At 42.5% G+C, this 14,882-nt stretch overlaps 1 protein-coding gene across 2 annotated transcripts in view; it reads right to left on the bottom strand.

The window, feature by feature from the left end:
- Positions 1-14,882, bottom strand: part of Hk2 (hexokinase 2) — a 57,515-nt gene that overhangs the window by 29,641 nt on the left and 12,992 nt on the right. For both annotated transcript variants that reach the window (XM_020181826.2, XM_020181833.2), the window contains exon 2: positions 11,182-11,344. In XM_020181826.2, coding sequence (XP_020037415.1) covers positions 11,182-11,344 — 163 coding nt within the window. The remainder of the gene's footprint in view (positions 1-11,181; positions 11,345-14,882) is intronic.

Genomic DNA, 14,882 nt, shown 5'->3' with positions numbered 1-14,882 from the left:
TCTTAATTTTATTCATGCTATTTTTGTCATGTTATGTTTAATTTTATGTTGTCAAACTATGTTTGGTTTCAAGGTTTTAATATCATGTCCCCGAAAATTCTTAAGAATAAAGATTGTATTCGTTTGCCACCCTTTCTAAGTCAACCCAATTCCTCCAAAATGTGGCTACCACACAGCTAACATAAGAAAACAAGTTTAAAAAATTGCTTTAACAAGAAAGCTTGTTTAAAAGATCAAAGTTTTCTATTTTCCTTTTTGAAAAATGAAATCTAAGACCTCTCTTCATCTCTCTTGTCCTTAGCACAGAACTCAGACTTTCTCACTCATATCTGGATTACTGTGAGAATAAATCAATGAAAAGATAGGGGCAAGTATGGGAGACATTTAGTAGATGTTTAAAAGACATGATGCAGATAGAGATCTTTAACAAAAAAGAAAGTAAGGTTTGTTGAGCAACAGGCACTTCGTTTATAAACTTTATCTCATTCATTATGTAATGAGCTAGACATTATAATCCCAACTTACAAATAAGAAAAACAAGGCTCAGGTCAAGCAATTCCAACCAAGATTCAAATCTTGGAGGGCTGCCTCTCTAACATAGCTTTTTTCTGCTATGAGCAATGAGACTAATCTTGGGAAAGTTATAAACTCTCAAACAAGGAGTTCTTCACTAACTATGCTAAGAGCATAAAACCTCAAGGTGACAGTGGCCTCTGGGCTTGATTGATGACAGAGGAAGTGATGGTGTATCTCAGAAGTTGAGTCACTTGGTTAAGGTCATGCAGGGACAAATGACAACTAGGGTTTGAAACCAAGTCCATCTGACTCCCAAGCCTACCCCTGTCCCTCAGTACCACACCCTCATCTTTCATGGCTCTGGTTCCTGGAAGCCATAAAGTGGTGAGAAAGAAACCAAAGACACCCTAACTTTTATCAGTAAGCACAGCCCATCCCCTGGACTTATTAAATGGCCAAATCCTCTCAGACTTGATCTTGAAAATTGAGTGAAGGGACGGGGATAAGCAAGGTACCAGGTACACAGCCACTGGCAAGAGATGACACACCCTTCTCCACAGTGGAACCCAGGACCTACTAAAGCTAGCTGTTGTAGGCCTTTCTTTAGAGTAACTACAAATTGATACTTTCTCAAACAATTACACCAAACCTATGTTCCCATCTTACAGGACCCTCCTCAAGATTTCTCTGCTGAAGATCCTCCCCATTAAAAAGATCCCATCCACCTTCAACAAGAGAAGGAGCACCAACTTTTTTCTAATAGGGGAAAAAAAAGTTCTCAAATAAGTAGTGCTAAGAGGAACTGGTGATGGGAGGCCTGGGTGCCACCCTCCATCAAATTGCCCAACAGCAGAGACTGAAGCGACTCCCTCTGACAGTTTGTTTACTGACTCATTTCCCACGTAGACTCCCAGTTAGCCCAATTTCAGTTCCACTCTTATCAGATACATAGGTCAGCAAGATAAAGGGGTTCCAGCTTCTCCTGGGAACTCACCTGTCACAGGGAAAGGCCAAGGACCAAAATGGCATCTGACTAACCGCCTGAACTTAATAGTCAATATCACCTTAGTTGACATGATATCAGTAATTCATTTGATCAAGCCATCACCCCAACTTTGTTAAAGATACATATTAACGGGTAGGCTTCGTACTTGACAATGTCCACATATTTTTTGAAGGGTGAGACAATAGCCAGTTGAATTTTTCAAAAAGATCTATTTTTAATCATTAGGTTCTTGCCACTAATTAAAATAGATCACCACCTGTTCCTCTCATCAGGAGCTCAGAGCAGAGTGCCAGCCAGTGGTCTAAGAGTGACTTGCAAACAGTTTTGGTTTCGTTCTGTATCTTTAAGCAGCAGTGTCCTAAGATGTGGCAGTGCCCTGGAGCAGAAGCTCAGTCCCTCAGCTCTAGTTTCAGGTGACTAACAGACTTTGAGAAAGATAAGTTCCTGCCACCCTTGAAGGTCTGTCCTTAGCAAGGCTAATTAAGATACAGCTCACCTCCTGCACCCTTACTTCCAACTTTATTTCTTCTTTCTACCTCTGTCTTTTATACAGTGTTCTACATCATAAGATTTCATTTGGTTAAATTTGGGGCTGTGGTCCACTCCTAAATATTTGAAAAAAAAAATCATTTCAAGAAATGTATGAAAATCACTATTTTAAGAATCAAAAACTAAAGCCATTCTGGGACCTGCCAAAAAAATACCTCCCATTCTTCTATTAGTTTTTTTCAACATTGAGCATGATGTAAGCAAACCTGTCCCTGACTTTATAGGGAGAGAAGGAACAGGTATAGAAGGAATGATCATTTTTGCTTAGACAAGAAAAGTTTCTTGGGAATCAAAAGAGACAGCCCAGACTTAGTGAGAATGAAGTTGCCAGACAGAACAAAGAGGACATATGTGAAAGTTCATGGCATGCTCAGGTGTCCAGTACGGCAGGAGGAATGTTTATATATTTATCTATAAGATGAAACTGACTTGTGGCTGCCAAAAAATGACATGTACAAAGTGGCTACGACATCAGGCTTACATGACATGGTTATAAGCACACAGGAAATGTCATTACCAAGGACTGATTCTCAAACAGGTCAGATCTGTGTTTTCAAAAGGGCTCAGGTAGCATTATGGGGATGGGTCTAGAGTGAGGGAGTCTGGCTAGAAGTCTGCTGTGCTAGTCCAGCACAGCAGCAATGAAGGCCTAGGTTTACTTAGGCCTTATCGTTTTCCTTGACTGGTCAGCCATCCCAGTTCGCCCAGAATGGAGGGGTTCCCAATGACATGGAACTTTCAATGGTGAAACTGAGAGAGTCCTAGGCAAACCAGGATGGCGCAACTGCATTAGACCCAACCCTAGGGCTGCCCTATCACCCAATGCCTGAGGCATGCAGCTCTGAACTTTTGAGGTAAGTCAAAGTCACACATCTAGACTTCTACATCCAGTTCCTGAACTGGCCCTATAATAATTCAATGATTCCGAAGGGACCTGCCCTATTAATAGCATTTCCAGTAGTCCCAGGTGATTGCACTAAACATCCTGATCTTCCTCCACAGGGTGGCTTTGGTTGGGGTTGGGGGGGACCTTGTTTTTCTAGTGCTAGCTCATAGCAGGAGCCTGCTCTAAGAATGTATGGTATGTACCAACAATTAGAACAAGGACTAAAGGGATGAATCTCCAGGTCCTGGGGAGGTAATCCAGAAGACAGGTTTCAAGGCACATATTTCCCATCTATTTGGAGCCACAGTCACTGTCACATCTGGCACCCTCGTCTTAAGCTCCAGGATCCCAGTTACTACATTACAGTGCCTGCTCCCACTCAACAGCTCAGCAATCGAGAAGTAACTCCATGTCATTAAAGGTATCGTGTCACACAGAAAATGCTAGTATCTGACACAGTCAAGGAAAACGATAATCTGATCTTCTACATCATTGGTTTTTAAGCCATTTTAAGTAATAGGATATTTTTTCCCAAGTAAAATTGGTATGCCAAATCCTAAAATATAAACACCGATGAAGAAAAAAATAGAGCTGCTCCAATGAAGAGAGGAGCCCAGAGCACACAAAAAGCACACAGTGTGTTTAGAAAGCACAGTCTGATACCCTTTTCTTACAGTTAAAATATGTGCAAGTCATACAGAAGTGATACTTTCACCACAGAGGTGCAAATACCCTTCACAGTATTAAAACAGGGTTATGTTTCAACAGTATAGGCTTTGAGTGTCTTAAGCATTCCAGGCAAGAAGACTTGGATTCAGATCCTCTTTTAACATGTTCAGTATTGGCCACTTGACTTCAGGTAATGTATCAAAACCTAATACTGAGATTTCATTATCTGTTTAAAAAATAAAAAAGATACCATAAACTCCTCTCTAAGCCAATACCTAGAGCACAGGGACACAGACACACACACACACACACACACACACACACACACACACACTCTCTCACTCGTTCACTGCATTCACTGACTTGCATAGCCATGGCATAGGTTAGGGCTGCCTACAGAGAGGTCTAAATATGGTACCATGGCTGCCAGATACAAATAAATGTTTTCTTCCCCCAGCTCTCCTTCCAAAACCCAAGAGGTACTGATATCTCATTCGTTGTGAGGCATATAAAATGGTTCAACAACCTGGAAGAAAAGGTTTGATAGGGTTTTATTTTTTTTTTCAGGGTGGGGGGTTGCCTGTTTGGTTTTGGTGGTACTGGGGTTTGAACTCAGGGCCTTGTGTTTGCTGAGCAAGTGTTCTACCACTTTTTTTTTTTTTTAATTAAGCATATACCAAACTATCACCTAGTATTTTGATAAGCACAGTTTGTCAAAATTCAATACAATAAAGGGTAAGGTGTTTGGCACAATACCTGGCATACATAAATGCCAGCTACCATATGGAAGCTATCAGTACAATCTTCATTTATATTGCTGGCACCACATAAATCCACTTATTAACTTGATTGGGTGCTAGCTGTTCATTTAGGTCTCCATTGCACGGCTGTTGATATAACGCACAGCAACCAAGATAAGGGCTTCTCTTAGGGGTTCACCAGCTACCAAGCAACCTATCACCAGCACAGTCTCTCTTTATCATATCGTGTCCTTGCATTATATGACCCACTATCACTCTCTGATTGTCTCATCTACGTAAGCTTTATCTCCCTGAGGACTATTTTCACTTTTCAAAGGCACAGCACAGGTAGCTTGGCACACCACTGTCTCACAGACAACTGAGCCTTAGGCTGAGCCTGAGGCTTTTGTTGATCGAACTGAACAGCTAGACTTGAGTTCCCAAAAGAAGAATGAATGAATTGGGCTAGCCATGTAGCAGGTTCATAAGCTAGTGGTGTGCTTAAGGGTCCATGTGTTGGTGTGCAGCTGGCTGAGTTGAAATCCCAACAGTGCTACCTGCTTGCTGTGACTCTAAGCAAGTAGCCTACTCTCTCTAAATCTAGTTTCTTTCCCTATAAAATGAAGTTCAGAGAATCTACCACTGAATCAGTGAGAACTGATAAATCTTTAGCACAGTGCCTGGCACTACATCTACAATTTATTATCATCACCACCACCATCACCATTCCCTGCTCTCCAGAAAGCTAAATCTGTCTAGAGGATGAAGATATACTTACCTGTGAAAGTAACTGACAATTCAGTGAAGTGGAGAAGTATAAAATGATCATTTCGACACTGCCTTACCCTTCCTCTGCCTTCTAAAGCATAGATTTATATCTAAATAATCTAGCCAAAACAAGGAAGTGATAAGTAAACCACAACAATACTTAATTTCTGAATTAGAACATGCTGCTGGAACATTTGTAGATTTTCAATTGCATTGTACTTGAGCTTCTTATTTTAATGGCACAAAGCCAAGCTGTATGTATGATCTATTTTAAAAGATAATCTGGTTTACCCTAGAAACTTTTGTTCAGCAACATGAGCCAATATAAACTGTGAATCTTCTGGCCACGGAGTCAGGGCTACCTACACTTAAATCCCCCATCCTACTATCTGGCCTCAAGTGCCTTGGCAATCAACAATCCTCTCTTAGCCTCAGTTGCCTTATTTTTAAAGTGAGATTATTTCTCTTGTAACGTTTTTGTGGGAAGAATACTAGATTTATGCAAACAGCCTCATACACACAGTATGCTTGCTCATTAAATGGTGTCAACTCTTCCTGCATTGCCTCTTGAGATGGAACTGTTCTCTGAAAGCCAGACCCTTATGATGTGGTTAGGGCTGTGCTACAATCACCTACACAGCCATAGCATAGATTAGGGCTGCTTTGAGAAGGTCATTATGGTATCGTGCCTAGCCAGTACAAATAAATGCTTTCTGTGCCCAACTCTCCTTGCAAAAATCAAGGGATACAGACAAAAATGGTTTGACAACTTGGAGAAAAGGCCTAGAAGGTTTTTGTTTTGTTCTGTATTAACTAAGCATATACCAAACTATGACTCAGTAATTCCATTTCCAGTTATGTATCAAAAAAAATGAAAACTCATGTCCAGAAAAGGGCTTATGCAAGAATGTTCACAGAAGCTTTATTTATTATAGCCCCAAAACTGGAAACTGCCAGGGTATCCATAATATTCACATCATATGTGATTTTAATCATACCGTGGGATCAACAAACAAAAGGAGCAAACTACTGGTAAGATTTAATGTGAATAAATCCTACATCATGATGAACAAAAGACTTGCATGATAAAACAACTGCTGTGTGAGATTATTTATGAGGAATTCTGGAACAGGCAAAACTAAAGTGTGTGGGACATATTAGAACACAATGTCAAGGGGTCAAGGACAGGGACTGACAGAAAAGAGGCATGAAAGAACTTTGTGAAGTATAGTGATTGGGATTGCATTAAGCAGGTGTGTATGTATTTTTGTCAATTCAAACAATACACAAGATTTGTCATTTCATTACATGTAGATTTTACATCAAAAGGAAAAAAACAAATATCTAAATCTAGGTAATAATATGCATGCTCAAACTTTAGGGTTGAAATGAACTGATTTTTGTAGTTTATTTCACAATGCATCAAGACCACAGCAGTTTATTTCAAAAATCACAAGGCACTTCCAATGATAGGTGGAAGGATAGAGGCAAATGTAGTACAATATGGATGTGCACTATGGGGAAAGCACATCCCCAGCCAACACTTACATCTCCTTATTTCATTTATTTTAATTTTTTTTGCGGGGAAGGGTGGTACTAGGGTTTGAACTCAAGGTCTTGTGCTTGCTAGGTAAGCACTCTACCACTTGAGCCATGCCCCCAGCTTAAAATTTTTTTAATGCTTAATGAACACATAACAACTGCACATGCAGGGCTGGGGATGAGGCACAAGCTGTAGGACACCTGCCTAGTAATTGCACATGCCCTGGCAGACAGTAAATTCTGTCATCTGAGAAAGAGTCTCCCAGCCCGTTTATCTACCGTGCTTTCATCTGTGCCAACTATGTTGCTTCCATGTGGTGTCCACTCGGCTTGGAAGCAAAGGCTCTTCAGAACTGACTTTGGACATCTCATCCTCACAGTACTCGGTGGCTGCTGACATCCCTCTGCCTTCTCACAAAGAACCCATAATCCACAACTTGGAGGTTCATTTTTCTCTAGTGTAATGGAGGTGGCCATCAAAAATGAATGCCCTGAAACTTCCCAAAGTCTCCCATTTATTCTACCTGGATTTTGATTACAGTTAGATAGCTAGGGCCTATCTAAAAGCTTCAGAGCCTGGTCCTTGTTGCAAAATGCAGGGCCTCTGGTGATGGGGTTGAACTTGCTCACTCCATGCCAGTCTCCTCCAAAGGAAAAGGGCCTGGAGGCTCACTCACGCTTTCTCAGTAAAATATACACTGAACATGCCTTTTGCAGTGGTGGGTTGTAGCTACACAGGTGTTCTAACTCATGGGAAGGTCACATAGCTGGTTCTCCCTTAATTCAGAGAACACCCCAATGTTTCATCTTTTTACAAAGGAGGAAACAAGATCATAGCATAAATGAACAGTTTGAATTCAAACTCACTTAAACATAGAATTCTAATCCTAACCCCACATCATACTGCCCTAAAACCACGCATTTCATGCCTAACATCAAGTGCGCAATTTTACAAATCTCAGCCTAGAATAAGAACTGGGCTGAGGAACATTCAATGCAGCAGTTTTCAAACTTTGTAGATTCTGGTAACAACTTTCTTATAAGAATGGAAGATAACAAAGCCAACCGTCTTACATTTAAGAGTAAACATTGGTCCCTGAATCCCTGAATCTTAAGTTTTGCATAAATATATATGTGCATGAGTCTCTTGCTGTGAAGATATAAAGTTAGAAAGCTACTGATTTGAGGATTAGGTCCTTCCAGATCAGGGGTTTAGATCTGAGGTTTAATTCTTCAGATTTGAAAAGCAATGCTGGAAATGAACAGGCTGAGGAACAAAGGCTTTTGATAAAGGCCATGTTGAACAGGCACCACTGGAGCAAAGGTCTGGAGCCCTCTGTGGGAGAGGGGGTCATCACTAGTAGCAGAAACCAGGGTCCAGACTGTGGCCTTGGCCAGGAAGCAGGTACACCCCACAAGCCACATCTAGGGGAAAGTGCTGCTGCCCATCTGCACACACTTTACCCATGTGTCAGCAAGAAAGGAGAACTTCATTTCTGGTAGTAGTCCCCAAGCTTACTTGCATAATTACATAAATACATAAATTTCAGACTATCATACTCCTCTTCCCCAGTTCCATTTTCCTTTCTCACTCCAAAACCAACCACTATCAGTTACGTAGCACATGTGTTCCGGTTCCTAGTGTATGGAGCTGCTTTGAGAGATTTTTAGTCTTACATTCAACTACTAGGAGGACCATGTCTTGCAACTCATTCGTGCTTTTTTTGGTGGGGGGAGGGGTGACAGTACTTGTAACTGAACTCAGGGCCTCCCACTTGCTAGCCAAGCACTCTACCACTTAAGCCATGCCACCAGTCCTTTTGGCTTTATTAGTTTGTTTTCAGATAGGGTCTCCAGTTTTTTTTCCCAGGCCAGCCTCGAACTTTGATCTTCCTACCTCTGCCTCCCAAGTAATTGGGATTACAGGTGTGAGCCACCATGCCTAGCCTTCACTCTTCTTTTGGAGATGCATCTGTATTTACATAAGTTCCTTTCTGTAACATACTGTACAGTATTCCATCACATGAATACACCACAGTTTCTGATATGCTATCATTACAAGCAGCACTGCTATTAACATTATTGAACATGTCTCCTTAGATTCATATGGGAGATTGTTCAGAGAATGTACTTGGAAATGGAATTGCTGAGTTGTCACTTATACCACTTGTTCCATAATTAGTTCTTCACAAATTTATTGACCTGCCCAATACAGGCTAAATCACCAGTCTCGACTACATTTTGAGAAACAGTGCTCCAATGTTGGGTGCACAGGCCCACACATGAGCACATGTATGTTTGCCCATGCACACATACACAGTGTGGTCTTAAAGCCACAGCTTTGTCATCTACAAATTGGCTCAGCTTCTCATAGGCTGAGTGATCCTGGACAGGTTATTTGACCATTCAAGCGTCCAACTCCTTATCTAAAAAAAAAAATAATTAGAATTTGTACCTATCTTACAAGCTTTTGTGAAAAGTAAATGAATTAACACCAGGTAGATGCTCAGGAATAGTCCTTTTCCCATAATATTTAGGCAATATTTGGGGTCTGAACAGCTGTCCTTCAGAAACCAGGAAATTTATCAGAATGTCAAATAGAAGCAAAGAAATATGTGTGGTTTCCAGTCAGGGAGAGGCAGGTTCAATAAATGTGCCAATCTAGTGGACACAAGAGGGAGAATTACCAGCATCCTGTCTACCTCAAGGGGCTCTTTGAAGGACTGAGACACACTCAGAGAATGACCCTGAACAAGGTCACCCTCAGTGCTGGATCCAGGCTGGGCCCCAAGGCTTCAGCAAGCACATATTTATTTTAGGAATCATACAAAGTCCTGTTAAACCAACCAGGTCCCTAGAGACTCAGGCAGTGAGCCTCAAGGACACAAATGTGATGGAAACAGCCAAGCACAAGGTGAGTAAACAAGCCTCAACTACTGCTATACTGCAGCCCCAGGCCTCAATTCCTCTGCAGATACCTCACCCGCTGCCAGCTGGTATCTTGGAGTTCCCTCCTCCCTCAGGTTCTTGGACTCTGTGCTTCCTGGTTCTTATACTGCAGCTGTCCTCTACATGGGTGGAGGTCCCCTGGCCCCCACCACTCAGGAGCCTCACAGGTGTTCGGTCTCTAAGACAGAGGGTCTTTGTGAGAATTATATGACACAAGTCACGTGAAAGCTCACCACAGCTCAGTTTCATCCCCATCCCCTTTCTCCAGGGACACCACTATCCAGGCTACTGTCTATGCTCAATCTCCTGACATCCCTTTGAATCTTCTCTTCCCTGTCCATGACTGTGCTCCCCCCAGCCGCCCACCATGCCCCCTCCAATCCAGTTATTGCTGGTAATGTAACATCACCATGATGGTTCTGCTCACATCCCTCAGAAACTCCTAATGCCCCTCCCCAAAGGCCTATTGAAAGATTCAACATTTTCGAACTGCATGCAAGGCCTTCTGGGATGATGCCCTTCCTTACCCGCCTTCTTCAATCTCTACCCTTAAGAAAAAATCACTTCCTGGGTGGTACACTTATGAAATGGAAATTCTATATCCAAACAGGAATGAAATAAACCTTAACAGGTTCTTACTATGGGCCTTCAGAGCCTTTTGTACCTAAATGTGTACTGGGTTTCTTCACATTTTCCCTGTTTGTTTGTTTGTTTATTTATCTATTTATTTTGCATTAGCAGGGCTTAAACTCAGGGCCTACACCTTGAGCCACTCCACCAGCCCTTGTTGTTTTAGGTATTTACGAGATAGGGTCTCAAGAACTATTTTCCCAGGCTGGCTTCGAACCAAGATCCTCCTGATCTCTGCCTCCTGAGAAGCTAGATTATAGACATGAGCCACTAGTGCCTGGCTTTTATTTTGGTTTTTGGGACAGGGTCTCTCTATGTAGCCCAGGTTGACCTCTAACTCTTGATCTTCCTGCCTCAGTCTTCCAAGTACTGGAATTACAGCTGTATACCACCATGCTCTTCTCCAAGTTTATTTAGACTTCTAGGACTTTTTTTCGTGGAGTTCATGAAACAATCAAGGACAATGTAAACTGCAGTGCTTTCCCAGCATACCTACAGAATGTGCTGTTAAGGACACCTGGACATACATGGGCCAGAGAACAGCCTCCATAGCCTAAGGCCATGACCATCACAGCATACTTCTTGTGGTTCATCACCACCACTGTGTCCAATTTCTGTGGGTCTATAAAATCTCAAACTGAGCCAAGAAGCCTTTCTCAACACATGGGTAGAAAACAAATGACTGTCAGCAATGTTCTGGAAGGACTGACCAAAGAGAAGCCTTGACCTTGGCTGCCAAAGCTGCTAGTTTTCCTGATCTTCCTGGCCATCCCAATTCTACAGCCTTCCATTCAATTCTCTTACATCAGCCTTCATTGGATTCTGAGGGTTAAAATCAAGGAATCTTCACTAACACAGAGTTCTTTGGGTCCCTGAGCAAAACCAAACAAATTGCCCCAAGGCAAGCCATCCCCCAGGTACAGTACCTGTCCCATCTGGGGTGGACCTCACAAAGGTGGGTAGCATTTTCACAGAAGCAGTGGGGTGGGTGGTGGCTCCAAGTCCTTTCTCCATCTCCTTACGGAACCGCTTAGAAATCTCCAGAAGGGTCTCATCAGAAAGACGCATGTGGTAGAGATACTGGTCGACCTGAAAGAGAGAGATAACAATAATAAGATCTACGGGCTAAACAAATTATAGGATAGTCTATGTCATCAAGTATCACTCAGCCCTTCAAAAGAATAAAATCTGTCATGGACAGAAGGTGATTACTGAAGACTAGTAAGAATTGACTTGCAAGGACTATGGGGTTTTTTTAATTAAAATAATAAAAATTGATTTAATTTTATTTCTGGAGAAAGGTGAACCAGGGGAAAGGGCATTTGGGGGAGATCTTCAGAAAGGCTGAACTGAAACACCTGATGGAGCTGAGTTCAATACTGACCCTCTTCCCTGTTCCCCCAAACACCTCACATAGCTGGCCATGTCAGTCCTATCACCTCTCACCGTAGGCCTGGCAGCCACTACCTCTGCCTGGACTCACACAATCCCCATTTCTACACTTACCGATTCCATCTGTTTTTCAACTCCCAGCCAGACTCTACTGTTCCCTTGCTTAAATTCTATCAGTGGCTACCCATTAGAACAAAACCCAAGACCCTTCCAAGCCCCTACATAAGCTGGTTTCTGCCCAGCTCCTACATGGCACATCTCTGCATCCTTGTGCAGAATCTATCCCTGGTTCAGTTTCCCACCTGCCCTTCCCTGACCCAGGTCAATGTGCACAGGCGTTGCAGATACGTGCCTGCCCTTTCTTGCCAATCCTTCAGGCCTCTCTCCAAAGAGGCTTTCTCTGACCTCCTGAATACAACAGTCAGGTCTACTTAATATTTTAAAGGCTCAAGCTTTTCCCTTCATAGTACCACCTACAATCTGAAAATAAATATTTACAAATGCTCCTGGACTTACAATGAGGTTACATCCTGATAAACACATCCTAAGTTCAAAATATTGTTAGTGGAAAATGCATTATAGCTTAACAACACTGCACCACACTTTGATTGCTTACCCTCATGATAATGTGGTACACTGAGAGCTATGCCTCCCTCCCGCTGCCCAGCATCATGAGAGCATCATGCCACATATTGCTAGCCTGAACAAGGATCAAAAAAATTCAAAGTCCAGTTTCTACTGAATGTGTATCACTTTCCCACCATCATAAAGTTGGAAAATTATAAGGACATTGGGTTTCTCTCCATCATGTGAGAAGACTAAGAGGAAGAATGCAGAATAGGTGTAAGAAATTCAAGTCTAGCATCTTTACACAACACCCTCACCTTAGAGCTCTTTCTTTGAATGCTCAGACTCAGGAGTAGCCAGCATCTGGGCATGAATATGTATCCACCCAGTATATTAAGGTCACTTGGAAGGGACAATAGTTATCTAATGCCACAGCTTCCTAAACATACTACTGGAGCTCACTTGGCCTTGACAGGTACTACTGTGCTGGGTGAGCAGTGGCTGAGGGAAGCAGAAGTGGGGAACAAGATGCAGCCTCATGAGAGGACAGTTATCCTGGATTGGAAGGGAAGTGAACACAGTTTTCAGAATCCTGCCAACTTCTACCAGAGTGCAGCCAGAGGCAAGGAGCACCAGTCCCAATGTCATGGGAGAAAGGCACAGAGGAGTTGCCATAGGTCCACACAGCAGTGAGACACAGACAAAAAATATCCACTCTTAAAAAGAGAAGGCCTTTGGAGTAATTAGTTCAAACTCCAGTGAGTACAGCATTTGAGTTTTTACTTTGTCTCTGTCACCTGAATAGTTAGTTATCTGACCATTTGAATGCTTCCAAGCATGAGAGGCTCACTACTTTAAGTTCCATTGTTGATCAGAGTTACAAAGTTGTCCCTCAATCAGAGATAAGTCTGCTTTCTGTGACTTCTGACTGATCTCCACTCTGCCCCCGGTGATAAGAGTTCCTAAGCTTGGCTGCACATCAGAATCACATGAGAAGCTTTTCAAAAGCACTAAGAAGCCAAGTATGATGGTGTGATCCCAGCACTCAAGAGGCTGAGGCAGGAGAATCATGAGTTCAAGGCCAGCCTGAGCTATACAATGTGGCTGTCTCAAAATAAAAAAAAAGAGAGAGAGAGAGAGAGAGAAATGACTGGATATGATGGCTCACACCTATAATCCCAGCTATTTGGGAGCTGAGATTTTGGCCAGCCTAGGCAAAAAAGTTAGTGAGACCCTATCTCAAAGAACAAGCCAAACAGTGGCACAGTCCCATGATCAAAGCTATGCAGTAGGCATAAGCAGGAGAATCATGGTCCAAGGCCAACTAGACAAAAAGTGCCAGACCCTATCTGAAAAATAACTAAAGCAAAAAAAGGCTGGGGCATGGCCTTCAGTGCTTGCCTAACAAGTGGGAGGCCCTGAGTTCAATCCTCAGTACAAGGCCCTGAGATCAAACCCCACTGCCACTGAAAAGAAAAAGAAAGGCCATTAAGGATTCCAAACATCCATTTCAGAATGACCCAAAGGACACCTAATAAGACTGGGAGTTCAAACATCCTCCCCTGAGGCAGGCAGGTTTCCACTGTGTCAATATGTGATACTGATTGGCTGTGTTCTGGTCAACACTGCTTAAGGTCATTTCTACCACTTTTCTGCCTGAGGGCTCTAAAAGCCAATAGTTAAAACATTATGCCAAATGTGTCCCTGCAAAATAATCCCGTGTTGATCCAGGGTGCTGGGAGTTGGAAAGACAAACCCTGCACTTGCTGGAAAGAGATTTAATTGTTGGAAACTATCAAAACAGAATCATTGAAGCCAGTCTTCATTTTGTAGCTACTGGTGGTGAAATGAGGATTCTGGCACCAGAGAAATCAGTATGCAAATGCTAGCTGTGGCACCTGTACAGGAGTACAACACTGGAAAAGTCACACTTTTTCTGAACCCCAGTTTCCTCCCTATAAAATGAGATAAAGAGCCCTATGCAGTCATGACCATAATTCAGCCCTCAAACAAAACTCCAGACCAACCTTTGGTCCAGAAAGAAGGACCTTTCTTTCTGCTCCCTTCCCTCTTCTAGGTTTCTCTCTGCCAAGTGGCACCCTCAGAGGACCAAAGACATTTCTTAACCCTACTTAATCACACTCAGGATTAACAAGACAGTGTCTGTTTCCCCAAATAGTCCCTTCTCTTTCTGTGGTGGGTGTAAGGCCTATCATCCAGGGCTGTTTCTCTTTAAGTCTACCTGGGCAAAAGGAGGAAAGGAAGAGGCCCTCCAGGCTAGGGAGCCATAGGCAGGCCAGAGCAAAGCCTAGTTGGGGTCTGGGAAGGCTGCCTGCCTGCCCCAGGGAAAGGGTGTGTGTTATAGAGAAAGAGAGATAGCAGATTTAGTTGATATCTATTCAGCAATGCTGAGGAAATTAGAACTTCCTCATTGGGCAATTCTGGTCAGTTTTATTTTTCCCATAACACAGTCTGGTATGACTATTTCCTCTACAGAATTCGGGGTGGGTCAAGGGAAGCTCCAAAGAGAAATTAACTACACATTGTTTATGAAATAAGATAACATTCAAAATGGGATTAATGCCAATTTTTTTAAGTGCCCAAATTTCCCTCCAGATCAGCATGAAAAGGAGGGGAAATTGTGTCATACAAGTAATGTAAGGAATGG

Source organism: Castor canadensis, chromosome 12 (assembly GCF_047511655.1).
Source record: "Castor canadensis chromosome 12, mCasCan1.hap1v2, whole genome shotgun sequence".
In the NCBI taxonomy this organism is placed as follows: domain Eukaryota; kingdom Metazoa; phylum Chordata; class Mammalia; order Rodentia; family Castoridae; genus Castor; species Castor canadensis.
Note: the sequence above shows the minus strand (reverse complement) of the source record. Positions and strands in the feature narration are given on the sequence as shown.